The sequence below is a fragment of the Sceloporus occidentalis genome, unplaced genomic scaffold (assembly GCF_023333645.1).
Source record: "Sceloporus occidentalis isolate IW3139 unplaced genomic scaffold, rSceOcc1.0.p SCAF_10, whole genome shotgun sequence".
Taxonomy (NCBI): Eukaryota; Metazoa; Chordata; class Lepidosauria; order Squamata; family Phrynosomatidae; genus Sceloporus; species Sceloporus occidentalis.
Genome location: NW_028316990.1, coordinates 24,975,909 through 25,003,704, shown reverse-complemented (window position 1 = coordinate 25,003,704; position 27,796 = coordinate 24,975,909). Strand labels below are relative to the sequence as shown.

The 27,796-nt window shown below is 41.5% G+C and overlaps 1 protein-coding gene across 9 annotated transcripts in view; it reads right to left on the bottom strand.

Moving 5' to 3' along the window:
* Window positions 1-27,796, bottom strand: part of RBFOX1 (RNA binding fox-1 homolog 1) — a 1,300,148-nt gene that overhangs the window by 786,938 nt on the left and 485,414 nt on the right. For all 9 annotated transcript variants that reach the window (XR_016282484.1, XM_089540301.1, XM_089540299.1 and 6 more), the window contains exon 4: window positions 13,011-13,073. Coding sequence is in view for 8 of the 9 variants with exons in the window: in XM_089540301.1 (XP_089396427.1) it covers window positions 13,011-13,073 (63 nt within the window). In the remaining variant the exon portion in view is untranslated. The remainder of the gene's footprint in view (window positions 1-13,010; window positions 13,074-27,796) is intronic.

Here is a 27,796-nt window from a genome sequence, read left to right as displayed (position 1 = left end):
TGTAGGAATATGTAATTATACTTGCTCATGGAGAAGAAAAAGGATGTGCTATTTCCATCATTGTTACCATCCCTTCTTCTCACTCCCTGCCAGTCATTTCTGTCATTACATGACACCAGAGGAGGCCAACATTTAGATTTGCAAAGTTTGGCCTGGTACAGACCAACGCTTTGCGCCGACCTGGGGCCAAAATTAGGGTTACGTCCACATGCGTCCAGCCCTATTATTGGTGAGCAGATGCCATCTTGCCATGCCCCCATCCATATGGGGCGCACAATGATGACGTCCATGGGGCACAGCACCCAAACAGTGCCACACCAATGTCATGATCGCATATGAGCGTGCCAATGGTGCCCCATGCATGGCGTAAATAAAATCCGCCAGGAGCAGATTCTTTTTAGGTCTCCCAGATGCCATGCCATTTGTCTGCTGCAGCCTCCATCCAGGGCAGAACAAGGAGACGTCTTGTTGCCCCTTTCTGCCAGTCTGTATCCCCCCCATTGTTAGGCTACACTTCTCATCTGTCCTAGCCAGCATACCTAGTGGTGATGAATGCAGCAACCTGAACCCCAACAACATCTGCAGTGCTTCAATTCATCCACCCTTGAGTTAGGGTTTATCCCATTTGCTTCTTTCAAAAATGAGGTTCTGTGTGTTCATAGTTGAAAATAAAGATTCAACTCTACTCTATTTTTGCTTTCCTTTGAAGGAAGCGACCGGTAACAATCTCCTTCCTGTTGCAAGAACGTCTTCCAGAACTGTGCAGATTTTGAAAGTTGCATTACTTGCAGTTCAGGAATCCTTCTGCAGAACATCTGCATGTGTAGTTTGCACAGAAAGCAGCATTTTCTGCACAAACAATATTAGTGTGAAATATTGTTCCCCTCCAATGTACAAAAATGCACTTTCCTGCAAAAATAAAATAAAATGAATAGATCTGTAGCTGGGGACTTATTTTGCACAAAAAAAATCTGCATTTTTTGATGTATAAAATAGGATTTTTGCACATCAAATAATATTTTCTGGCAGAAACATTATTTTCTCCACTGTTTTCTGTGCAAATATATCACCTGCGAATTCTGAAACAGACCATCGCATAGGATATTCGCCCTGTCTCTTCCCTTCATTCACTAGTTTAATGATTATTGTAATTATTTAATTATTATTTATTATTATAATGTGGGGATTTTATATGTTAAAGGGAGGGAGGGATTAATTTTGGGGACTATTTTGTATTGTATGTATTTTATCTGTTTGCTTTGTAAGCCACCTAGATCCTGCTGGAGAGGCGGCGTATATATAAAAATGTATTATGTTACTATTATTATGCTCAGAGTAAGTCCCAAGTTATGAAGATGCTTTCTTACATTCAGAAGCATGTTTTTGACCTTTGGGGGCCATTTTCGAATTTTATTTCGATCCTTCATTGAGAACACGAAGCAGTCTGCAATTGCAAATACTGCATAGATGGTTATAAATGCAAACTCTGAACATACACAATGGTACTGTCATGTATATAATCCGAACGCATAGGCGACAATGAGAAAGTTAAAGAAAGAAGAGTTGGGGGAAACAGGAGAATGAATCATGATCAAAGTGGGGATGAAAAACATCATTAAAAATGTGCCATTAATGTATTGGCGAGATGATATCACCCGAGAAGCATGATGAAATTCTCTAATACAGGAAAATAGGAAAGCATTACCGGTCAAAGTCCAAACAGGCCAAAGAGCCTCAAATCATTTTTAGTATGCCTATTGATCAGTAATAATGAGAACGGCAGACCACTAACAAAGTAATTTGCAATAGGTTAACAGCCGTCAAAAACGTTGAGAAGATTGTTATAGGCTATAAGAAGACTCTATTAGAGATCATCAGCCGCTGATGGAGAGAAGGAAGTGATCAGTCTTCCTGCCACACAGAGATAAGGAGCATTTTGTTTGGTCAGTATTTTTTCCAGTTTCCTGAGATAATATGCAGACGACAGTTATCTTTTTTTCTTTGGCACTGCGCTGCATCCTTCTCCAGATTTGGTGATGTACAAAAATGGCACACAAAAACGTGCATCTCATTGGAGGTTGTGTTTCAGATGTGTGCATGTGCTAGGGAAATTTCATGCATGTGAATTCTGTGTGTGAGACAGTTTGTACATTTGGCTGTCTGTATCCATGGATTCTTCCTCCACAGATTCAACCAACCATGGTTTGAAAATATTCTGCCCATGCAATAAAAGGGAGTCCCGTCATTTATCAGAACTTTCCTCCTAGTTAGGAAAGGGTTAAAAGCAGGAAGGTTAGTGAACAGAGTAGAAGTGCTTTTCTGGTCCTGAGGTTTTTCCTTCCTGCTATCTCTATCTCTGTCTCTATCTCTATCCATCTCCATCTCCATCTCTCCATCTATCTATCCAACTCTCTTCCATGCCAGCATTCTCTGAAGATGCCAGCCACAGATGCAGGTGAAATGTCAGGAAGAAACTCTTCTGGAACATGGCCACAGAGCCTGAACCTCTCAAATCTCAATTGGTCTGAACTGGTCCAATTTGCATTAGAAACTATGGCATGGGACACACTGCCCAAAAGCAGTGTGCTGGCGCCAAAACTAGGGTTACAGAGTGCAAGGCAACTGCACGCTCTGAAACCCTAGTCCGTACCGGTGGCATCATCATGGCGGCATCCTCTCCACATGGGTGCCGCCATGATGACGCCAATGCCACGCAGTGTCTGCATGTTGCTGCATGCCAATGGCACACTTGTGACATACACAACGTGCCAAAAAAAGAACCCAGAAGAACCGGGTTCTTTTTACTATGGAGGGACGCTGCCCGATTTGACAGCTGCGGCATCCTTCCGCAGTTAAACTGGGCGAGTACAGACCGCCATTTTGGGGCGGTCTGTAGTGCCCCTGAATTTTATCTGGAAGCATTTCACAGCACTTGTACAAAGTCAAACAACGGATAAGATGTTGTGCTTCACCATGGCTTTCTGTATGAAAGAACTGCTATGGGGTTTTCTTTGTTGTGGCTTTAAAACAGCAAATCATAGCAAAAGATTTCGAGGGCTGAGGGTTAGTGTGGGAAAGTGAAGCATCAGAAGCACACTCCAAGCTTGCAGAAGTGATAAATGGGGCTGCCAAGGAGGTATATTTAGCCCTGCTTTGCTTAATGCAATGATTAAATGGGCGCCGTAATAGCAACGGCAGAATTAGCAGTTTTGGAATAGTGATGTGGCACTGCTTTGTGGTGCACTGATACACTACAATATCCCTTTAATGAAGTTCATTGGACAGAGAGTGGAAGTAAAAACCAACACAGTGTATGTTCATAGGAGCCCATTTCTTGCAGCAGGATCTTATGAAAGCGGAAGGGACACCGAATTGTAAACCTTGTAGCACCATTGAGACTAAATTGTGTAAAAGAAGTTGCAGCGCAAGCTTTCATAGACTTGGTCTGCTGTGTGTTTCAAATAACTCTGGCTTTGCTAAAGGTTGTGTAACATACGAACAAGGACATAAAGTAAGAAAAAATGTAAAGTAAGATACAAGAGTTTTTATGTTATAAAATGATGTATTAGTGGTGTAGGAGGTTAGAAAAATGGATGGAATGGCTATGAATGTGGGATTAAACTGTTTCAGGAGAGAGAAGGTAGAATATAACATTACTCATGTCAAGCAGGGAGTGAAGTTGATAAATTTACTAGATATGGATATATGGTTTGATTTAGCTAGAGTTTTTAAGGATGTTTACTAAAGGCAACCTCTTTTGACGTTTCGTGATCAAAAAGGAAAAGGATTGGGTTTGGATGAGTAGGAAGAGTAAGACATTTAAAGATGGGCATTTGGTTATTCAAATGTTTTTATTGGATATTTATGCACGTGCAAAGAAACAACGCTCAACACATCAAACATATGCATAAACATGCAAGTATCCATAAAAAAACCTCGATATAGTTACCTTCCAGCACTGACAGTCCCTCTAATTCTGATCTTCTACATCCATTAGCATACTGAAATATCTAAAGTCCCTATCCCAATTTCTTTCCATAATCTTCCCATTCTGTCGCTTCTTGGCCTTTTGGCTAAGATCAAGCGTAGCAATATTCCCATTCTTGAATCTTCTAGGTAAAAAAATCACCCTAAAAACAAGTATTTGTTGTTTGTTAAAAAGAGAAGAATGAAAAAAAAAATCTGTATATATAACCTTTGAATGGAAGATTGGAAGCAGGCTTCTTCCTTCCTTTTCTTCCTTTCCTTTTCTTGCTTTCCCCCTTTCTTTCTATCTTTCTCTTTCCCTTTTTCTTTCCTTCCATCCTTCCTGTCTTTCTTCCTTGCTTCCTTCTTTTCTCCCCCTTGTCTTCCTCCCTCCCTCCGTCCCTTCCTTCTTTTTCTCCCTTCCCTTCTCCTCCCTTCCCTTCCTTCCTCCTTTCCTTTCCCTTCCTCTCCCTTCCTCCCTTGCTTCCTTCCTTATTTCCTTTCTCTCTTCCCTTCCTCTCCCTTCCCTTCCTTCCTTCCTTCCCTTCCCTTCCCTTTCCTTTCCCTTCCCTTCCTCTCCCTCCCTCCCTCCCTTGCTTGCTTCCTTTTTCCTTTCTCTTCCCTCTTTCATTCCCTTTCCCTTTCTCTTTCCCCTCTCTCCATCCCTCTCTTCCTTTCTCTTTCACTTTCTTCTATCCATTCTTCCTTTTTAAAACATTTCTGTACTTTTAGTGTACTGTTAAAAACCTTAATAAAAGCATAGCTGTCTAACCACCGGCGGAAATGACTGACAAGTTCTAATGAGCAGCTCAGCTCCAGAGAGAGGATTTCCAGCGGTCGAGAAGGAGCCATCCCTTAAAACAGTGAAAAAGCAGCAAATTGGTATGCATATAATAAGTGGGTTTCCGAAATATTCCACTCTCTATTTATAATGCGAGACATACCCAGAGAATCATGTCCATGCGCATTTCACCAAGAGCTTTATCAGGTGTGTTTTGTAAAAGGTAGCAACCAGATTTCACAAACCATTTGCTGAATGGATGACGACGACAACAACAACAATGAATGAAAGAACACTTGATTAGTTGTTGTGCCTAACTCCAGGTTGTACTTCATGTGCCAGAGTTACACTTAAATAATTTTGTGCACAGAACAAAGTTTGTGTACTCGAACCATCAGAAGGCAAAGGTCAGCCAACGTTGTGGACAATTATGGATTTTGGGAGTTTGGATTTACAGATAAGGGATAACTCAACCTGTATTGGGGCAAAAGAAATCCTTTCCCACCCAGATTCATGCTTCCAAGAAATGAGAAAGCATAAAAGGTAGATAGTAAGGCCACTTGAAAGAACTTTGCCGTGGGGATGAAAGAAAATGGGAAGATTATATATGTGTGTTCGGAGGGGCGCTGACCCCTATCCCTCCCCTTCACATTTGCACCCAAATCCTTGTAGTCTGACCCATAAAACAGAGAACAAATTCCCCTCCTGGAGGGGAAACAGCTTGCGCAAGACCAGGTAGACCATAAGAATCGGAAATCGATAGCTCCCAGCCATTTGTTCCTGATCAGAGCACGATTTGAGCAGAATGTCAAAGCAATGCTTTTTTGCACGGCACAAAGCCAATTTGCGGTGGGTTTTTTTTTAATGCGCACGCGCACACACACATGTATTATTTCCTTCCATTTTCTACCAGATCATTTAGCCATGTGAGATGACCCTTGCGATGCGGTGGGGGGGATAAAATGAAATATTTCTACCAGACTGACTCCTTCTTGTTCTTCTTGATCTGTGCACAAAAGCTTTCATCCGCTGGGGCCCCGGGTGAATCCGAGGAACGGTTTTTAACAGGGAAAGTTAAGGAAGGCGAAAACAGCAGGAGGGTGACCGGAGGGAAAGGGCCCCTTTTATTCTAGCGCTCAGCCTTTTTTATTATTACAATTAAAAAAGTATTCTTAAAGTTTGCTTTAAAAATTTTGTTGCAGATTCTCGACTGGGTTGAGCGCTAGTCTCCGAAAGAGCCTTCGCCGAACATCACCTGGCCATTTGCTCCTTGGATTAAAAGCCACTAGCGTGTGCCATCTTTTAGCACCTTTCCGTCGGATAGATAGAAAACTGTCCTCTATAAAGGAAGAGACTTGGATTCCTCAGTTAGATGGTCTTGCTGCAAATGGATGTGTACGTGTTTCTTATTTTATGTCAGTATTTTTTAACATGTTGACTCAAAAGAACTATTTATTCATACAAACTTGCAGTATCATTGCATGCACTGAACTAAATGAGGCTTATTCTCAATTTCAAAGTTATTCAGCAAATGGAGGGGGGACATTCTCAGGAAGACACAGCTCACATTTATTTATTTAAACAGTCGTGCTTCAGGGAAATCGGTTTGTTAGTTTTTGTGGCAACCTTGGTATAAACATTGTCTTCTTGTATTACCTTTCCAGATATCGATTGTATAGTATCTTGGGGTTGCTGGTAAGAAAGACTACTCAAAGGTCTTGTAGTTAGTTTTTTCTCAAAAATCTCCATTTGTTCACTTAACCTATCCAGCTTATGTTTTAATTCTGATAACTGTTCAAAAATCAAAATTATAGTTTGTGTAGTAACCAGGCAGTGCTTAGTCATAAGTCCTGTTGGGACTTCTTCTGTTTGTTGTTCCACCTTCTGATCCTTATTATGATTATCAGCTGTGCTACCAATATTAGTCTTTATTTCTGAATCCCTACCACTGAAATCAGTTGTGTTTTTTGGTAAAAAAAAACAACAACTTCATCGGTGGAATTTTGAGGCAAAATCTATTGATCAACAATCCTATTACAACTACTTGGGTTTAAGATTTCAATCTAATTTGTCATGGAAAACTCATTTTGTTGCTACAAAGCTAAAATCATCCCTCTCTATAAATTCTTTGTTGAAATTTCATAGCCTTCAAGGAGGTCACTTAGTAGCACCTACTATCGAGGTTTATCAAAGAAAAATTGTTCCTCAGTTATTATATGGAGCAGAAATTTGGAGATACAACAGTGTCTCAAATTTAGAAATTGTTCAGAACGTATTTCTAAGATCCCTGTTGGCTGTCCCTAAGTGTACCCCTGTTTCCTTTCTGAGAGCAGAAACAGGCCAATCTACTCTTCTAGCTGCTACACATACTGCTCTTGCCTTCTTCTGGTTAAAGTTGTTATCCATGAGTGATTCTAGGCTCCCCAAAAAATGTTTTTCAGAACAAATATCTCTTAATTCTCCAAACTCCTGGGAATCTATAGTTAGAACAATATTACAGAGCTATGAGATTAATGTGGACTCACTTCCAAATTATGCCACCCGTAGAGTCAAGCAACTGATCAAAGAGAAAATTTATCTTGCTTCCAAATGGGCCGATCTTCTTTCACTTTCGAATTCTTCTTTTTCTCTTTGGTACCCATTGTACAAGACTTCATTTGGGTTAGAGTATTACTTTATTAATCTTGCTTTGGCCCCTGCTAGAAAAGCATTTACTGCTCTAAGATTCCAATGTATGCCTTCTGCCTATTTGACGGGCAGATATAATAACACTCCTGTCCATCTAAGACTAGGGCCTGTTACAGACAGCCAAAATAAAGCTGCTTCGAGTCACAGTGGAGGTATGGTGTTTCAATGATGCATGCGTCCTAAGAGTCCAGAAGCCACACCAAAGCCACACTCCAATCCTTAGGGCTGGAGTGTGGCTTTGGTGCGACTTCTGGACTCTTAGGACACATGCATCATTGCAACACCATACCTCCACTGTGACTCGAAGCAGCTTTATTTTGGCTGTCTGTAACAGGCTTATGTATCTGCAAAACTGGGGAAGTGGAGAATATAGAACATTACCTTCTACATTGCCCTCTGTATATATTTCCTATTCAAAGGTTTCTTGATTGTATTTTGAAATCCCTTTCCGGTAGATCTTACTTTCAGCAGACTTGTGTCCTTTTGGCTGGCAACAATGCATTTGTTACATCTATGGTAGCAAAATTTGGTTTAGCTGCTAGCAAGATTAGAATTAGCTTTCTTGATGGGAGTGATGGCTAGTTCCAGTCTAGTTTTATGGTTATATCATTTTATCATTTATGATGTATTATTGGCCTTTTGTTGATGGATCTCTTTTAATAACTTTACCATGTTGTTTTTGGTGATTTTTATGCTTTTTTTTTAAACTCTGTTTTTGTATTTGCTGGTTGGATATATTTTATATTGTGATGGCTTTTAGCTTTTAACAATAAATTTCTACTGTACTATTTATTTATTTACTCATTCATTAATAATAATAATAATAATAATAAGTTTTATTTTTAAACTGCTTTTCCGCAATGATCAAAGCGGTGTACAAGTAAAACTGCAATGACAAAATACAGAATACAGAATAAAAATTGCAATACATAAATAAAACTTTCAATAAAAACATCCCAATTCATTCATTCATTCATTCTAAGTAGTTACATGCTCTCAGCCTTAGAGGAAGCCAATGGCAAACTCTGAACAAGTCCTGCCAAGAAAACCCCATGATAGCTTTGCCTTAGGATTGGCATAAGTCGGAAACGACTCTAAGGAGTTTATCATACGAAAGAGACTGGGAGTTTATCCCGTGAATATCCTGGAAAAATCACATAATTATGCAAAACGATTTTACACATCGCACAAAACCCACCATTAAAGTGGTCACAAAGAAGCATTAATGTGTATCTTTTTACTTTCGGGGTTTCAGCGACAATGCATTTGCAATATCACTTTGTTTGCACAATTGCATGTGATCATCATTCGTGCAGTTACTCACCATTTTTGTTTTATTTGCAGGATGCTTTAAATACGCTTTAATCTGTCTTTAATGCCAAAATTATCCCCAGTGTGATAATCTAAATCACAAAACAACAAAATAATTTTTACTTACTAACTTACCCCACGCATACAATACCAATTTCATAAGCTTTGAGGAGGAAGTAATAACTTCTGAATCATAGAGTTGGAAGAGACTGCAAGGGCCATCCAGTCCAGCCCCATTCTGCCATGCAGGAACTCTCAATCAAAGCATCCCCGACAGATGGCCATCCAGCCTCTGTTTAAAGACCTCCAAGGAAGGAGACTCCACTACACTCTGAGGAAGGAGTGTCTTCCACTGTCGAACAGCCCTTACTGTCAGGAAGCTCCTCCTAATGTTTAGGTGGAATCTCTTTTCCTGGAGCTTGCATCCACTGCTCCACTGGGTCCTATTCTCTGGAGCAGCTTTCTCCCTCCTCAATATGACATCCCTTCAAGTATTTAAACAGGGCTATCATATCACTTCCTAGCCTTCTCTTCTCTGGGCTAAACATCCCCAGCTCCCTCAGTCATTCCTCATAGGGCATGGTTTCCAGACCCTTCACCATTTTAGTCACCCTCCTTTGGACACATGGCTCCAGTTTCTCAACGTGTATTGAATGTATTTGCAGATCCTTTTTGTCAACTTCTAATACAGAAAAGTACCACTTTTCTTCCCAAGTTAACTTTAGCGCACAGATTTCTGATACACTGCCAACTCCTTGAAATTATTGAACTCGCACATTTGACCCAAGGAGACATCCTTTTATATACCTCCTGAGTAGATCACCTGCCAATACCTTGCTGAAAATATAACTCTAAGGAGAAGAATATTGCAGAGCATCCTAATAGACTGTAATATCTTACAAGTGTAGGTCATGCCACAGGTGAATAGGGCAAAATGCCCAGCCATATGGTGGCTTTCGGAGCAAGCTCATCTACCAGGTTTGGTTTCCAAGCAACATGCTGGATTTCAGTCTCAGCTCTGTTAAATACTAACAACCCCTGAGCCCCGAAAAAGAAAAAAGATTGATATTCACCATGTCCTTCAGGTTACAACCATAAGAGGAACGTTGGGCACAAATGAGGCACAGAGATATCTGTCATCATCCAAATCCAAAACTAGTCTTGGAAATCAAAGACTGACATTGCTGTTCCTACCTTCCTTTTGCATGATCCAAATGTGTTCATTTCCAGGTGCCCAGTTATCCCTCCCCACATCCCTTTCTGCATGTGTAGATATGGAAAAATATTAATCATAGATAAATTGTTGGCTTCTTCACAAGGGCCTAGTAATGAGCTTGGGGACCACTGTGTCCCACCGGTTGGGAACCTCACCGCCACCTTCACCTTGCTTGATGACAGGATTCCTCTCTTGCCATTTTTCCTTCTCTCCGTCAACGGTGTCAAATACTGCTAACTGCCGCAACGCTCGGCTCCAAAGACAGATGGACCGGCTTGTGTCAGAGAGCAAAGACTAAGAAGGAACAGCCATGTTTGGCAAGAAAAAGGAGCCGCTTTGTAAGGTGTCCACAAGACAAATAGCTGCCACTCCATAGCGCAACTAAAAAACAACTCTCCCCCACACACCTGAAATGCAACATGCATTTTTCATGTGGGCCAGAGGAGAGTTTAATATAGCATACCTCTTGTTATAAATGAGATCTCTGCGCCTCAACAGTTTATCAGACCATTTTCTAGGGAACCATGGAGAAAGTTGCCAAGGGCCTATCCACAATGCAGAATTGCAATGCTATTATTGGTTTGTTTTCTATGTCGCCTGGATGGGGATGCAAGGCGGCTCACCAGAGAATCAGCTAAAAAGCAATACAATTTGAGATCCCATGTTAGAAACAATACAATATCATTAAAAAGCATGCAAAATGGAAACAGCCCGCTGAACTCAAAGTATTATGATACATCTAATAGCACCGCATAATATTTAAGGAGTACTCAATAATAATAACAGGAAAAAAATGTCATACACACACACACACACACACACACACACACTTATACTATTTTCTGGAATGTAGGCCCTTCATAAACACAGGAATATGTGCATTATGTAGTTTATCAATCTGGGCAATGTTTTCATTTTGCAACGAAACCCATGGCTTAAATAACTGAAATCAATGCTTTCATTGGGTATTTCAGTAGAACGCGAACTTGTTAATAGCTGTTGCTTGAGCGTCAACCCAGCATGCCATGAATTTCAACTATTTTGAAAATTTCAGCTATTTTGAAAATCTTGCACCATTAGTTCTTCAGAATGCTAGATGCTAACACCTGCCATAAAGCCCCCTTCCCTCCCATAAGACGCTTCCCTGGTACGGTTGTATATTAAAAACCTGCTTAAACAACAAGTTTTTGCTTGCCAGTGAAATGAAAACATGGAGGGGACAAATCTAGCCTCAAGTGGAAAGGAGTTCCAGAGGTAGGGAACACCTTCTCCAAAGGCTTTCTCTTGTGTCCTCACCATAGAATCATAGAATCATAGAGTTGGAAGAGACTGCAAGGGCCATCCAGTCCAACCCCAATCTGCCATGCAGGAAATCCAAATCAAAGCATCCCTGAGAGATGGCCATCCAGCCTCTGCTTAAAGACCTCCAGGGAAGGAGACTCCACTAAACTCCAAGGAAGGAGTGTCTTTCACTGTCGAACAGACCTTACTGTCAGGAAGCTCCTCCTAATGTTGAGCTGGAATCTCTTTTCCTGGAGCTTGCATCCATTGCTCCATTGGGTCCTAGTCTCTGGAGCAGCATACAACAAGCTTTCTCCCTCCTCAATATGACATCCCTTCAAATATTTAAACAGGGCTATCATATCACCTCTTAACCTTCTCTTTTCCAGGCTAAACATCCCCAGCTCCCTAAGTCTTTCCTCATAGAGCAGAGGTAGGCAACCTTTTTGAGCCGGGGGCCGGGTTGCTGTCCCTCAGACAACTGGGGGGCCAAAGCCAAAAAATAAATAATTAAATATTTATTTTTTTAAAAAAGAAATTAAATAAATAAATAAACCAGAACAAATGTAGGACAGAATTTTCAAATGGAGGGCACTTTTTAAATAAAAAACGGAGGACACGCAAAAAATTTTGCTGATTTTTAAAAAAATGTTAAGATAAATGCATGTTTCTGAGGCTTCTATAGACAATTGCCCCACCATGCCCTTCGCGCGAGAAACCAAAGGCCCCGGCGGCAATTGGCGGCAGGACCGGGCTGGGGCTGGTCCCAAGGCCTTGCCAGGCCGCATCCGGACCGCGGGCCGCAGGTTGCCTACCCCTGTCATAGAGCATGTTTTCCAGACCCTTCACCATTTTAGTTTCTCTCCTTTGGACTGCTCCAAACAAATCTATGATTGTATCTTCTCCTTAGGTAATTTTGGACCTAAGAACAGAGCTGTTTTCTGCCAAGGTCCACCATTGCTCCATCAAACTCAGAACTATTTATATTTACTGGCAAAGCATGGCCAGGGTTTGAGAGGTGAGTTTCTTCAGCCATCTATGTAGATCCTAAAAACTCAAGGCCGGACCTTGAGAACATCAAATATGACCCCTTCTACCAAGCTATGTATTCTCTGCAAGTTGTGGTTCATCCCCATCAAAACCAACATGTACTTCAGAACATGTAGAGGCATGCCATATTCATGGCCTAAGGGGTTATGAGCCAACAACAAAACCCAAGGAGGAGTGTTTTTGTATAACATTGTTCATGGGTGGAAACTTTTCGTGGTCAAAACTTCACAATAATAATTCATTCTCGGGGGGAAACCAAACACATCTCCACCATAATGTTCACCATCTCTTATAGCATTACCAGTGAAATGATGCTGTTTATGGAAAAGTCAGGGAAACAGCCAGCTTAATCCAAAGGTATCATAATACATCTAATAATTTAAGAAGTACTCAATAACAATTCAAAAATGCCAGTGCATTATTTCATTATATCCGGCTGAAAAACTTGGTCTATTGGGGATATCGAATTTCTTGGGGAGTAAGGAGACACTTACGCTTTAGCCTGTACTCAACAGATAAACACACACAAGTGCATCCACTAAATAAAACTGGTGTAAACAAATCATTAAAATAACACAGTTTGTTTCCCATTACAATCCATTTCCCTGGCAATCCTTTCGTTCCATGCAGCTGAAGATGCAAATATAGGCAGAAGAGGGCTTGGAAATCAGGCACTCCAAAACAGAAAGGAGAAAAGTGGAGTAGTGAAGAACTTACAGAATTGATGCTCCGCTCCAGAAAACTGTAGGTTCCACTTACATGGAGCTTCTGTGTAGTTTCCTTAAACAAAACAAAAACAAAATACATTGAGAAGTGATTGCTAAAAGTTACACAATTTGGAAAGATTTGGGTATGATCTTTAAAAATGTGCATGTATCGAATCTTCCAAAATTGGCCCCATGTCAAAAATAAGGAGCAAAATGAGCCTCTCGGATATTTCATCTGGTTTGCCAAAGCAGTCCATTTATAAATAGACTCCCAGAGACCATTGCTGGCCATTTAAAATTCCAGTCCCAAATCCAAATTAGACAATGTTATCGTCAGATTATCGTCTCCTTATAGAAGAAAGCAAAACAAGAGAATGATTAGACGACGTGGAACATTACCTCTATTCTGAGGCTGGCTTTTTGTGTTTTGGGGTGGGAGGGGTTGTTGCTGTTGTTGTTGTTGTTTGGTCTCAGTTTAATTTCCTGCCAGCCCTACAAGAGATTTCTAATGTTCGGGGCGATAGAATAACTTCTGATTAAAAATCATCTTTCCAATTACGGCGCAGCGTGAGCCCAGGCTGCCAGAGGCTCCTTCCACTAACCTCTGGGTTTCTGTCGGCGGTAATTGTGTCTCTAGCAGCCCCTGGTTGTAAATGAAAACCCAAGGGACAGATTCCGGCATCCAGCTTCCCGAGCCTTAGCCATATCTCTTAATTTGCACTGTCTGTCAAAAGGAGATGCTCTTCTCTGTACTGAAAGGAAATCCTCAGAAGCAGCAGGTCAAATGAACAGGGGAAAAGGCCACAGTGTTGGCGGAGGGGAATTGCAATGGAACGGGAAAGAGAGATGTAGCCAATATATATATATATATGTATGTATGTATACATACACACACACTCACTCACTCACTCACTCACTCACTCACTCACTCACTCACTTATATTTAAATGTGGCACAGATACAGGGATACTTGAAGAGTGTCTCAACATGTTTCATTATAGTTCCAGTTTCTTACGCAGGCACAAGGAAAGCGCTTTAATACATTCGGGAGGTATCCTTCCTTCCTTCCTTCCTTCCTTCCTTCCTTCCTTCCTTCCTTTCTTTTTTTCCCCTTTCTCTTTCTTTCTTTGCCCCCCATTGCAGCATATTTTCAGTCCCTGAGTTCAAAGCCTAAACTGCATTTAAAAAAATATAGCATCTTTATTAACAGCACAAGACAAAACATAAAACCCAGGTATTAAGTCTTATATTTCTCTTTTTGGTTCTTTTTCAGAGCACTGTGGCCAATCCGAATGATACAAAATCAGAGGCAGAAGCCAATATGAGAAGAAACTGAAGGCATGCTTAAAAGATAAGGCACTTGCTAGGTGGCCTTGGGCAAGGCACACTCTCTCAGCCTCACAGAAAAGCAATGGTAAGCCACCCCTGAAGAAACTTGTAAGTACAGTAAGTCCTTCCCTTGTGCAGGAGATCCATTCCGGACCCCCCACGTAAGGGAAATACCATGTATGGTGGAGCCCCATTGAAAACGATGGGGCTCGTGCCCGTGTTGCAGTGCAGCATGTGTATCACAGGTGCATGTGGCATTGCCTCTTCCAGTGCGCAGCTTTTAGCATATGCTGAAAGCCATGTATGACACACACACTTATGACGTGGGTGCACTGTACATGTAGTGATCAGTGGGTTTGTCATATAGTGTGGTGTTTCAATGTCCATTTCATAGCTGTACCATGATGGCCAAAAAGTGAACTTGTTCTGGTGATAGCTCTAGGCTGAGACTGATGGTTGCATGGAAGTCATTGATGTTCTGGTGGATTGTCTTTTGCATGCCTCCAGTTTCCACCCTGAACACACCTGCAGATCCATATTGTATAGCCATCTGCTCAGAACCACAAGATAGCATGCCAAACCCATGGAATTGAGCAATAAACACTGCTCAAGCTACAGTCCCACCATAGAATGACCTGCCAGAAGAGATCCACCATATTACATCTTTGGAGGCTTTTAAAAAGGCAATAAAGACGGATGTTTTCTGGCGGGCCTTTCCAGACTAACCTCCAACTGCATTAACCAAATTGATCCATTCACCGCCTCTCCTGATGGTCTCTTGGAATTATTCGACCTGGGTCGATCCATAGTTACAAAATTTGTAGCACTCAACTTGGGGATATTGTGTTGTATCTTGATGTTTATGTATATTTTCAGTAGAAGGAGGGAAGGTTAAGGGAATTAGGGAAATGTTATTATTGTCTGTATATTTGTTTTATTGGACTGTTATTACCCGCCTAGATCCCGGAAGGGAGAGGCAGAATATAAATACATATTTTATTATTTATTTATGAAGTTTTAAAAAATCAACAAATAAAGCAATACAGTCTCCCTCCGTTCTCGCGGACTTGATATCCGCAGTCTTGAATATTCACAGAGGGGCAACCTCTGTTAATTTCAATGGGGAGTGCCCCCACGGCACGCATCCCTCACACGCTTGCAGGCATGTGCCCCATTCAAGCCTATGGATCTTGATTATCGGCGAGTCTCCGTTTTCGCCGGGGAGGTCCAGAACGGATCCCCCATGAAAATGGAGGACCAACTTTACTTGTACCCAGGAGTAATCTGTTGCGGAACATACTGAAGAGAGAAAATGACAAAACCCCACTAGTGGTCACATACAGCTCCCAACTGAGACCACTGAGGTGTGTCATTGATGAACCACAACCCATTCTGGACAACAATGCTTCCCTTTCAAGGACTCTTCGTGGCCACCTTTTCTCGCCTATAGACATCCTCCAAACCTGAAACGGGTAAAAAACCAAAGCAATACATAATGGAAGGCTCTGAACTCTACCCCACCCCCAAAAAGGGGTTCAGTACCCATTTACAGTTGACCCTTCCCTTACACAGGGGATCCATTCCAGACCCCGCCACTCAAGGGAAGTTCCGCATAAGCTCAAGCCCCATTGGAAACAATGGGGCTTGTTCCTGCAGCTTGCACCCAGCATGCCATGGGCCACACACCACAGGCATGTGCCCCATTATTCCTTTTGGAGCAGAGAATAAGCTTTTCCGGCACAGCTCCCAGCGCATGCTGGAAGCCGCGCATAGCGCACTTATGTATGACGCAGCCGCACTGTACATTCAGAATAAAACATAGACCGGATTCAAGATCCCAAGGACATGGACACCACAAGCCACTGCTGTTTATGGCATCGAAATGAGCGGAGCAAAATACGCCCAACATGTTTTTGCTGTCAGCCAGCTCCCACCGAGGTAAATGGCGGGATTAAATTATTCAAGCGACCCCAAGGTTCCATTTTTCAGGTCCAAAATTTTTAATTCTCATTGGGATCCCTTGGAAGCATTGGGCCTGGATGTGCACAACTATGAGAATAATAGATAAATAAATAAATACAAGCATCAAAGGATAGAACTGTTACTTTCCAACAAGTTTTCAATTTAGCACCATTATGTGTCAAAATACGGCACAGATAAGCATTAGGAAGTCACAATTGTTTTGCTCATTCATCAGCGTTTTATATCAACTCCAATTTTTCAGCGCAACGTTTCTTCCCCCGTTTCTATTATCAAGATTAATAACCCAACAATGCACAAAGGCATAAACTGTGGATGGGGGGGGAAAGGGAGAAGGAGGAGGTGAGAGGAGAAAAGACGATGATTTACTTCCTCTGATTACTGTTTATTTACACTGCTGAAAACATTCTATTTTTCCTGCTTCATAATTCAGCCGTTCTCCCATAAAGGAACATTAAAGCAAATCACCCCTTCTGTTTAACCATTGCATGCTAAACTGCACTCTGTTGTAAAACAATACCAAGCATGCACTTTAAAAAATTATGGCCAAAAGCCAATATAACGCTCATGAAATGAAAAGCCCTGGTGCGCTCAATGCTGGATCCTAGGCTCATGAAGGAGAGGAGAGTCACCCGACACCGGACAGAATAGGCTCAAGTGGATCTGGTTTCTGCAAGAGCCATCTGGGAGCTCCCATCACTCTTCCCTGGGTCAGCAGGTGATATGATAGCCTTGTTTCAATATTTGAAGGGATGTCATATTGAGGGAGCAAGCTTGTTTTCTGCTGCTCCAGAGAACAGGACACAATGGAGTGATGGATGCAAGCTACAGGAAAAGAGATTCTACCTCAACATTAGGAGGAACCTCCTGACAGTAAGATCTGTTTCACGGTGGAAGACATTCCCTCAGAGTTTGGTGGAGTTTCCCTCCTTGGAGGTCTTCAAACAGAGGCTGGATGGCCATCTGTCGGGGATGCTTTGATTTAGATTTCCTGCATGGCAGAAAAATGGGGTTGGCCCTTGTGGTCTCTTCCAACTCTAGGATTCCATGATTCATTGATTCTAACAGGTGGCCATCTTTGGTCATGGTGGGGAATGATGGGCTTTGCCCACCTGCCATGGATAAGAAGGTGACTAAGGGTTGAAGCAGACGGCCCAAAAGAAGTGATCTCCGGCAACTCCAGGACTGCAGCAACCAAATGGTCCACATCCGAAGGGCAGAAAAGGAAAAAGGGCAATCAATTAAACAATACAAAAAAAAAATTGTGTGGTTTCCAGGCTGCTTGACGAAAGGCTTTAGAGAAGATCAGATTTACTACCAAACAAGCGATCAATAATTTCCTTTACACACACACACACACACACACACACACACACACACACACACCCCTCCATATTTGCGCCTTTGATATTTGCGGGTTTGATTATTCACGGATTTGATTAATATGTTCTCTCTAGGAATATCTAGGTCTTCCAGTGCAACTCTATGGTCAACTTGAACTAAAAGTTGCACTGAAAGACCTAGAGATTCCTAGAGAGAATACTCTGCTAGGCCTTTGTAGCTACTCCAGTGCCATTTTATGGTCAGTGTCTGTCGGACGTTGACCACAGAGTTGCACTGGAGAAACCAAAGATCCCTAGAGAGGTGTCCTCTCAGGTAAAAACATGGTATTTTTGTTATTTGCTGTTTTTCCATATTCACGGGGGTCTTGTGCTCTTAACCCTAGCAAATATGGAGGGATGTGTGTGTGTGTGTGTGTGTGTGTATGTATGTATATCTGCAGTGTGTAGATGTGTGTGTATACACATACATATGCAATGCAGAAATAATCTGATTTGACACACACACACACACACACACACACACACACACACACACATATATATGAGAGGGAGTGGAGAGATAATATCTTGAAGCTACCAGAGCTCAAATTCAGGGCAAACTTGTTAAGATAATTCCAAAAATGCATCCTTTCCCAAACTGCTCTCTCTGCTGATCCTTATCTCGATGTTCCCTTATGCAACCTTCACTACCTAAGTTACTGCTACTTCAAGCACACCCTTACAAAGGAAAAAAGAAATAAATACACTGTTGTAATCTCTTACAACGTTGTTGCTTTGCTCTGGTGCCACACAACCCATTACATTTCCCAGAATGCCATCACATTGAGCCAGGGCAGTTAAAGTGGTGGCAAACTGGATTATTTCTGCAATGCAGATGAGGCGCCAGGCAATGGCAAACCTCACTTGAATTAATCTCACCCCCCAAAACCCTAGATTAGAGTCACCATAAAATGGAGTCAACTGGAAGCCATATAACAAGAACAAAAGACTAAGTACATCACATTGCAACTAGACTATTTATTATTATTATTATTATTATTATTATTATTATTATTATTATTATTATGTTTGTATCACAAGTGTTTGTTTTTAAGGTGCCTGAAATTAAAAGTTGCCATTAAGCTTGTGCAGTGAGTTAAATTTAAAGCAAATGTGCAAGTTCTGTCTTAAGCAAGATATCCGAGAAACCGGAAAGCTGGTTGCCAACAGGAATTTGGATGAGGCTAGTGGATTTGTTGAAGGGGATTTCCATGTATTCTACATGAGTCCATGCTGCCTGTTTTTGCCTCTCATCGGTGCCACACCAGTCGCATGGCGCAGCATTGACACACTCCCTAAAAAGGAGCCACTCTAGGCAGCTTCTTTTTAAGGGCATCAAAATGGCGCTCGCATGCCATGATGATGACACCTCCGACAAGCACCATTTGGGCACTCAGACGTCCACGCATCATCGTCATGCACCCCATGTGGCGGGGGTATGGCAAGATGATGCACAGGTGCGTATGGACGCACAGCCCTACGGAGCCCTAAAATCAGCACCAGTGTGTTCCCAACCTTAATTAGCAAAAAAACCCAACCCCAAACCCTTGAAACACATCAGATCACTTGAGACTATAAGTTGTGATCGTATGCACACTGTCAAGTACTGAATTCTAGTCAGGAGCCCAAACAGGAGCCTGCGAAAACATAAACTAAAATTATGGAAATGTCTTGTTTTAAACTAATAATAGTAATAAATTTTATTTTTGCACCATCCGGCTGTCAAAATATCTCTTGATTTTTCAGCGCACTCCCCATGCAATGAGCCAGATACCTCTGAATAATTCAAACCGTTCTGCAGTAACTTATTTGAGCAATGCCTTTGAAGCAAGGCAGGGAGAGAACATTTATTATAAGCCCGAAGATGAGCCCATATAATTAATATTTTGATACACTTCACCTGCCTGGATGTTTGCTCTTGCGATATTAGCTGGGCGCCGAAATAAATAACACCTTTTCCCTGACAACTTTTTATCCCACTTTTAGACAAAATGCTTCAATTTTATATAATTACTTTGCTTGATTTATCGGTGCACCTCTGGTTATTTTACATACTCTCTTAATATGCTATCAATGTAATTAGTTGTTGCTTGGTGGGAACGGCTGTTTTTAATCAGGGTAGTGTTTTTATTGCAAGGGAAATGGATTGCTTGGGTTTCCGCAGAATCAAAACAACGCTTTCGTGATTCCGCGAGAGAAATCTTCATCTCTCTTGTCGATCTCTTGGGTGTCTATTTGTGCCAGAAAGCTGGCGATTATGCATCCCTCGTAAAGTGTATCCAATAAAGTGAATCCAAAGAATGCCATTCTCACTTGCGGTATTGGAAAAGTTTGGAAGCCCATTTAAACCACATGTACAGTCCTAGCTCCAGTTTTTAGCCCTAACTAGAGTCGATCGATGAATGCTAAGTCAACAATTGTTTAGATCTCCTTGGTTCAATAGTTCTTCTGTACTTGGGACTTGCAACTGCATGTAGGACCAAGTAAATATCAATGGCAGAAAGGCAATTGTCATAGCCTTGTTCTCAGGATAAGAAGCCTTCAGTTTTTATTGGAGGAGTTTGAGGAAATATTAGCAGAACTCTCCTTTACAAAACTCAGGCATCTGGGCCAAAGCCTTTTGTGTAAAGCATCCTCATTTTGTAATGATGGATCAGCATCTTTTTCTTTTCTAGTCTTTCAGTTTCAGATCTGGGGCCAAAAACAGATGCAGCACAGTTGTACGACAAATAATGGCTGAAATCCTGCATCATCATTATAACTTATATAACTTATACAATCATTACAGGACAGATTGCAAAAGAATTCAGACTGAGTCTCCCTTATCCAGATTTCTGAAATCTGAAATATTCCAAAATCCAAAACCTTTTGTATTTGGGTGGCCAAGATAGTGACACCTTCGCTTTTGGATGATTCGGTGTAGACCAACTTTGTTTCATGCACAAAACTGTTAAAATATTGTATGGTTATGTGAATAAGGTGTATATAAAACATATGTTTAGACTCAGGTTTAGACTCAAGATCTCATTATGTATATGCAAATACTCCAAAATCTAGGGATAAAAATCCAAAATCTCAAACACTTCTGGTCCCAAGCATTTCGGGTAAGGGAAACTCAAACTGTACTTAAGGCCTTAGGTTTCATGTAGGACGACTTCTGTTTTTAGCTCCAGGAAACACAGATGTAAGACTAAATGTCAAAACGATTAGTGTTTGAGCTCCTGCAAAGCACCCAGCATTTCCATTAAGAGAGAACAACGCTGCAAACTCAGTGAATTAATAATTTTCTCCGTTGAGAAAGTGAGTCAAAGCCAAAAGGAAAGTCCTAAAAACGGACAAAATTAAAAACTAATTAAGAATGGTCAAAAAGCTGGTTCACGTCTAGCGAGGAGGTCTGCTCTCAAAACACATGCAAAAAGATTGTATATGCAGTACTATTCATTTGAGCATCCTCTTTTCCATGAAAACTGGCAGTCCCAAAGTTTACATTATTGTCTTCTTTGGGCATCGGTGGCAAAGACTTAGCAATTGATTTCTAAATACTCTCCAATGCCTTGGCTGACAGCAAAGGGTCATTTAATATGAGTTCCATTCAAAATCAAATTCCTCTCCAGTCTGTTTAACCTAATCCCAAGGAATAAACACATAACACACAGAGCGAGATAAATTTTGTTAGGCTCCTAAATTCTGCCAAACTATTTAGCCCTCCCTGTCTGTAAGTAACAGAGAGTATAAAAATAACCAACTCTGGCATTACCAAACCTCAGCTGGAAAAAATCCAAGAGCTTTTCAAGTCAAATCTCGCCCGGCAAGAATCACAGCAATTTATAACAGGACCTTGGAAAAGAATTAGTATCTTTCACCTGCTGTACTGTGAATCCCACCTCCACCGGAGCTGTGATCCTGAGGATTTAGCCTTACTAATCGCCGCCGAGCAATAAAGGCGACTCATTAAATGGAATAAAAAGAGAAACTGAAGGTAACAGATAAACAGTGTCAGGCCGCCGCCACTTCATCTACAGGCGGCAGATTATTTCTGAGCTGGAATTAATTCCAAAATGGAATACATTTTAATGGAAGTAATAGACAGTCAGACAGACAGGAAAGCCTGACTGGGATTTGGTGCCGTTCAATTACGAGTCAAAAATAGAAAGTGTGATCTAAGAGCAACAGGGTAGTCTTGATTTAGGTATTCCCAAATTTTGCACCTTAAGAAATTTCTGGCGGGGTACAGACCATCCAAAAAGGGCAGTCTGCCCACGCCTTTTTTTGCTGCGTGAGGAAGCTGCAGCGGACAAACTGCACGGCTCCTCATGCCGCAAAAAGAACCCGCAAAAAGCGCCAATGGTGCACTCGCAATGTCACAATGGCGTTGTGACGTGCGGATGCTAAGCGTCCATTGTGTCAAAAGGGCTGCCCATTTGTACAGGCCGCCGCCATTTTGATGCCCTCATCACGTGTGAGGGGCGAGGGGCATCTGGAAGCGCTGCCCTTCACACGTGACGATGATGCCCCATTACACCCATCTGTAGAGCGCCTCTGATGCACAAAACCTGAAGTTCTCAGTTTGTGGTCCACAAGCTCTATGGAGGTCTTGGATTGCTATCTCTCAAGGCTTTCTCTTTAATCCCTGTTCTCATTGATTACCTCCAAAAAGTGCAAATTCTCTGGTTTTGGTGTACTCAACTTCAGGCAAGAGGAAAAGGTTGTGTGCCAATCACCAATACACTTTGTAAAGCAGTAGCTTGCTACAATTTGCATGGACAGCTTCGTTGATTTGTTGCTGCAACTTGTAAAGACTCTCCAGGAAGAGCCAATGTATCTACTTCCTTCTTCCCTTTTAGTAATTTGGCTACAAATTACTGTCCAATCCATTTAACCTAATCGCAAGGAATAAAAAAGAGAAACAAAACACACACACACACACACACACACACACACACACACACAACGAGACAAATATTGCTAACCTTCTAAACTGTAGTCATTTTGACTACAAGGGAAGGCACAGGGATGCTTCCCGCACCAAATAATACTGTTTTCTATGCAAAGCTGTGTGCAAATTTGGCACGGAGTAAGACCAATTGTGGCATTTTCTGCAGAAGACAGCACTTTCCATACTGAAAGTAATATTCCTGTGCAAAACTATTATTTTCTGTGCCAAAAAAAACCCACCTTGTTTTCTATGCAAAACTATGGGTGGATTTTGCACAGAATAAGTCTCGAATGGCAAAGATTCTCATCAGCAAGGATTCATCTCATGAGGGGTTTTCAACATCGAAGACTCATATTTTTTACTCATGTTTCAAACATTTTCGAATATTTGTTCCATCCTTCATCAAATTGCAAAATTCAACATTTAATGACACTGGTGTTAAAATACACAAAACCATTCTCAGAAATCTTTCTCTTGTGGTTTGGAATTCTCTCTTTCTTTCTTCCTCTCCATCTTAAAATGTACATAACTCTTTTCATGTTGTTTCCTATGTCGAACAGGTCATTTTAGAAAACTGCGCCATCTCCAAAGACTTTCTTGCATCGGGAAGAAAAATGGCTCAAATGGTGTGTCCCTTCCTCAAAGAACAAAATTAGGGAATTCATAAACTTTGAACACATGCATGCAAGCCTTTTCAATTCATCTGTGAACATTTCAGTTTATATACTTAGATTTTGAGATGAAAAATGCTCACATCATCTCAATAGATGAGAGGCAGGAATCTGACAGATGAGATGGAGTAAGTATTTCACCGGTCCTGTTTCATTCATTTTCTTTGGTTTCTTAATAATCAGTACATGGCAGAAAAGTATGTAGATTCAGTCTGCTTTGTGAAAAGGATAGCACCCCATTCCTTAAAAACAGAAATCATTTCCCCCTGAGTAATGCTAACCTTCCAGAGAACCAACCTGGGGAATTCATTTATTACTCTGTTGTATCTTTTAAAATACCCGTTGGTACCTACATGAATATAACCCATCTTCATAAGCTTGCCTGTGAACGGAACATTAAGTATTATGCCGCTTGTGAAATGGATAATTAGAATGTTATGAAGTCCTATAAGTTATCTCCTCTCTTGGGAAAGGAGAAAGTTTCAGCTCTTCCTTTATAGTAGCGAGCCTTTGGGAAAACACAAAGAGATGGCTAGATGTTTTGAAAGACCAAATTCTGGAATGCAGCAAGGATTTGATGGCTGTAAAAGTTGATTAATTGGATTCTGAGAGTTCTCCTAAGATGTTACATGTAGATCTAAACTATAATTTTATGGTGTATCCACACTATAGGAATGACGCAGTTTGACACCACTTTAAAATGCTGTAGCTCCATCTATAAAAACCTTGAGTCTGTGGTTTAACAAGGTCTTCAACCTTCTCGGCCAAAGAGTGCTGGTTAATCAAAAATGTCAGGGATTTGAAGGGTTAAAACACAGCACACAGGGAAATGTTTGATGTGTGTGTGTTTGGCCATGAGCATTCAGCAGAAGGACAAGGTTGATCAGCACAGCTGATGCTCATTGGCTCAAGGACACTTTAGTGTCTAGGTGCACATAGCCATGGATGATGAAACCACACCTGGCTGGCTTGCACAGGGGACACTTGTCATGGTTACACACAGGAACTCACTGGGTTTGGGAGACCACATGGTCTGGAGTCTATATAAACCCAGGGGTTGCAAGTGATAGCTTGTGGGTTTGTAGAAGGAGTTGGTTTGGTATGGTTTGGAGTTTTGGAGATCTGTATTTGTATTATAGCACTGTGAATAAAGAGCACTTCAGGAGACTTTGCTTCTCTGGTGGTTTATCAGTAGAAGTCTTGCATCACTTTGCTGAGTGTCCCCGGAGGTTCCTGCATTGCTTCAGTTCCTGGAAGACAGCCAGTTGCTGTTATCTCAACTGCTTTTGGAGCCACGCTTCAGCTTCTAAATTGCTAGCTCTGCTCAAAAGGTCTGATTTAACCACAGGACTCGTTTGAGTTGCTGACAGTGGTTGTTGGACCCCAGCAGTTGCTCTGACAAAAAAAAAACCTTCAAATGCTAGGATTCTGTAGGATGGAGACATGGCAGATCCCATGTTGGATCCAATTAGGATAGACCTGCTGAAGCCAAGTAATTGCTGTTAATATTGACTCACCAAGGACCCATTAAATTAATGGGGCTACTCCAGTTGGGACTAATTGAAAACTGGATTTAGAGCCCACAGGCATGGCACAATGGTTTGAGTGTTAGACTACAACACTGGAGACCAGGGTTTGATTCCCAAGTCAGCCATGAAACCCATTGGGTGACCCTGGGCAAGTCACACTTTCTCAGCCTCAGAGGAAGGCAATGGCAAACCTCCTCTGAAGAAATCTTGCCAAGAAAACCCCATGATAGATTCACCTTAGAGTCACCCTAAGTTGGAAATGTCTTGAAGGCACACAAATGACTTGAAGGCATGTTTTCGCGGGGGATCCATTCCGGACCCCTCCCCAATGTGAAAACAGAGGCTGGCACTTATTCAAACCCATAGGCTTGAATGGAGCATGCCCCTGCATGTGTGGCAAGGGCGCGTGCGCTGGACATGTGCACCATTGCAAATAGCGGAGGTCACCCCTCTGAGTATATTCAAGGGGGCAGATCTGAGATATGTGCATTAGGAGGGGTGACTGTATTTACTTTTTCCTCACCCGAGTTTCTTCACACATGCAGAGGAGCACCACCCCTTCTCTCCCCTGTTCTTGCTTTTCCTTCATGTAAAATGCAAGGGAAGGAGAGGACGCTGTCCACAGGGAGATTTTCCATGTGAGCAAGATCCCTGATTTTCAAGGGTTCGGAAGGAAACTCCAGAAATGGAAAGGTCCAAGGATCAGGGCCTCTCTGCTTGTGCAATGAAGAAACCAGGGCAATAAGAGCTTATATTGTGAGAGGAGATGGAAAGATGAGAAATGAGAGGAACAGGCTTCTTCTGGGTTGTATGTAGTCTGCAGTGCAAGGTGTTGCAAAATGAGCTTTCCTGAATATTTTGCATTCTGGACAGATCCATTACACCAGAGCTGGGAATCATGACATCCTCCAGTTGAAGTTGGACTGCAACTCCCAATATTCCTCAGCACTGGTTGCGCAGACCAGAGACTTGCAATCCATTGACATCTGGAGGGCTTCATGATGGTTCCTGCCTGGAACTTTACCTCCATTTTGGAAACTGTAGCCCATCTCTGGAGTGTGGCACCAACACTGCATCCCAACTCTTTATGCAGGCATAAACTCTATTATCGCATGGCCTTTGAGATGCTAAAATTTGTCTGCATCGTACCCATGACACTGGACAAAAGCGAGATTGCATTAAACTTTAGGGTAATATACAGAGACTCTGAAACCGCATTATCCCTTTCTTAGTGTGAAATTAATTTGTTCACCAGAGAAAAATAAATCATTGGCTGGAGAAAGAAATTGATTTTTACAACACCTTTCACTTGTTTTACTCTTCATAGTCTTAACTGTGTTAGATTTCGGGAGTGTTTATGGGCATTATAAAACATTTAAATCTTGATGCATTAAGGCACTGGAATAGCTCCCGGGCATTAGGAAGAGAATTATATTAGGATTAGTCTTGTTATCAATCTTGGTATCTGGCACATTGCTAAGGAAATGGCTGGTTTTATCCTCATTGAGGCCCTAAACAGAACTTCATTACTTGACAATGAAAAGAGAGTGAAAGGGAATGGATACCTATAGGATGGACTCCAAATAGCAAAGATGTTATGGAGCTGAACCGAAATATGTAGATTGCAATCCTACATAGCCGAAACTGGATAAGAGAAGTCCAATTGAAACACAATAGGGCTTACTTCTGAGTAATGTGCATAGATGTAATACGCTGTTTGCACTATTATTTGCATCTACTGTGCTTAAAGCAAAGTTCTCAATGAACAACACAATGCATATAAAAATGGTACCAAGGACATTAAAAAAAGCTCCACTGGGTTTCATGAAGGATAACTCTAGCACAGCCTCCTGTTTCCAGAAGTTGCCAAGTAAACTGAAACTAGGATCAAACCTGAACTTTCACTAGGATCTAAAATGAGTAAATTGGGAAGCTGTCGTATGTGAAGTCAAAGGCTTTCATGGACGGCCTCCATTGTTTTTTGTGGGTTTTTCGGACTATGAGGCCATGTTCTACAAGAGTTTATTCCTGACGTTTTGCCAGCAGCTGTGGCTGGCACCTTCAGAGAAGAAACATGGCCTCATAATCCACAAAATACTATGAGGCTATCATATTTTGGGCCAGAGTGGCATAATGTTTTGAGCATTGGATTATGACTCTGGAGACGAGGCTTCAGTTCCAAGCTTGGTCATGAAACCTACTGTGAGGTCTTGGTCAAGTCACAGTCTCTCAGCCTCAAGGGAAGATAATGGCAAACCTCCTCTGAACAAACCTTGCCAAGAGAACGCCATGATAGATTCACTTTAGGGTCACCATAAGTTGGAAATGACTTGAAGGCACAGAACAACAACAACAACAACAACAACAACATTCATATTTTGGATTTCTCATGAGAAGGTGTGTCTCTCTGGGGGGAAAACAGACAACTCTGAGAAATAAACCCATGGCAATAAGAAAAGAGGAGAACCAAAGTAAAGGTGGGTTGACACAGTATGGCTCTAAGTTTGCAAAATACTGTTTATAACATGGTCTCTTAGAGATATCTTAGTCACAGGATCAATATCCGTGAAAGCAAACTTCTCAGCACAAAAGCAGTAACTTCAGAGCAGAGTAGAATTGCATCTACAGCATTACCTTAGTATTGTATGGCTGTCCGTGTTGGACATAAGTGGAGAGATGCGTCTGTTTAATACTCCTTCATTTACTGTTATTAAATCTCAGTCAAAAACCTATTTTGCTTTCGAGATCCTTAAGAACTCTGGTTGAATCTTTCTTGCACCATTTTGTACATCTAGATTATTGCACTGGGATTCTGTGGCTGGCATCCTGTTGGTAAGTTACACCGCCATAAACTTGCATATGGTTGTGTAAAGCTGAATTGTAGTGTTACACAATGTGTGAAGTCTCAGGAGATACAGGGATTATTCTATATAAGATTTAGCACCTCGGATAACTCCTTTAAAGTTTGC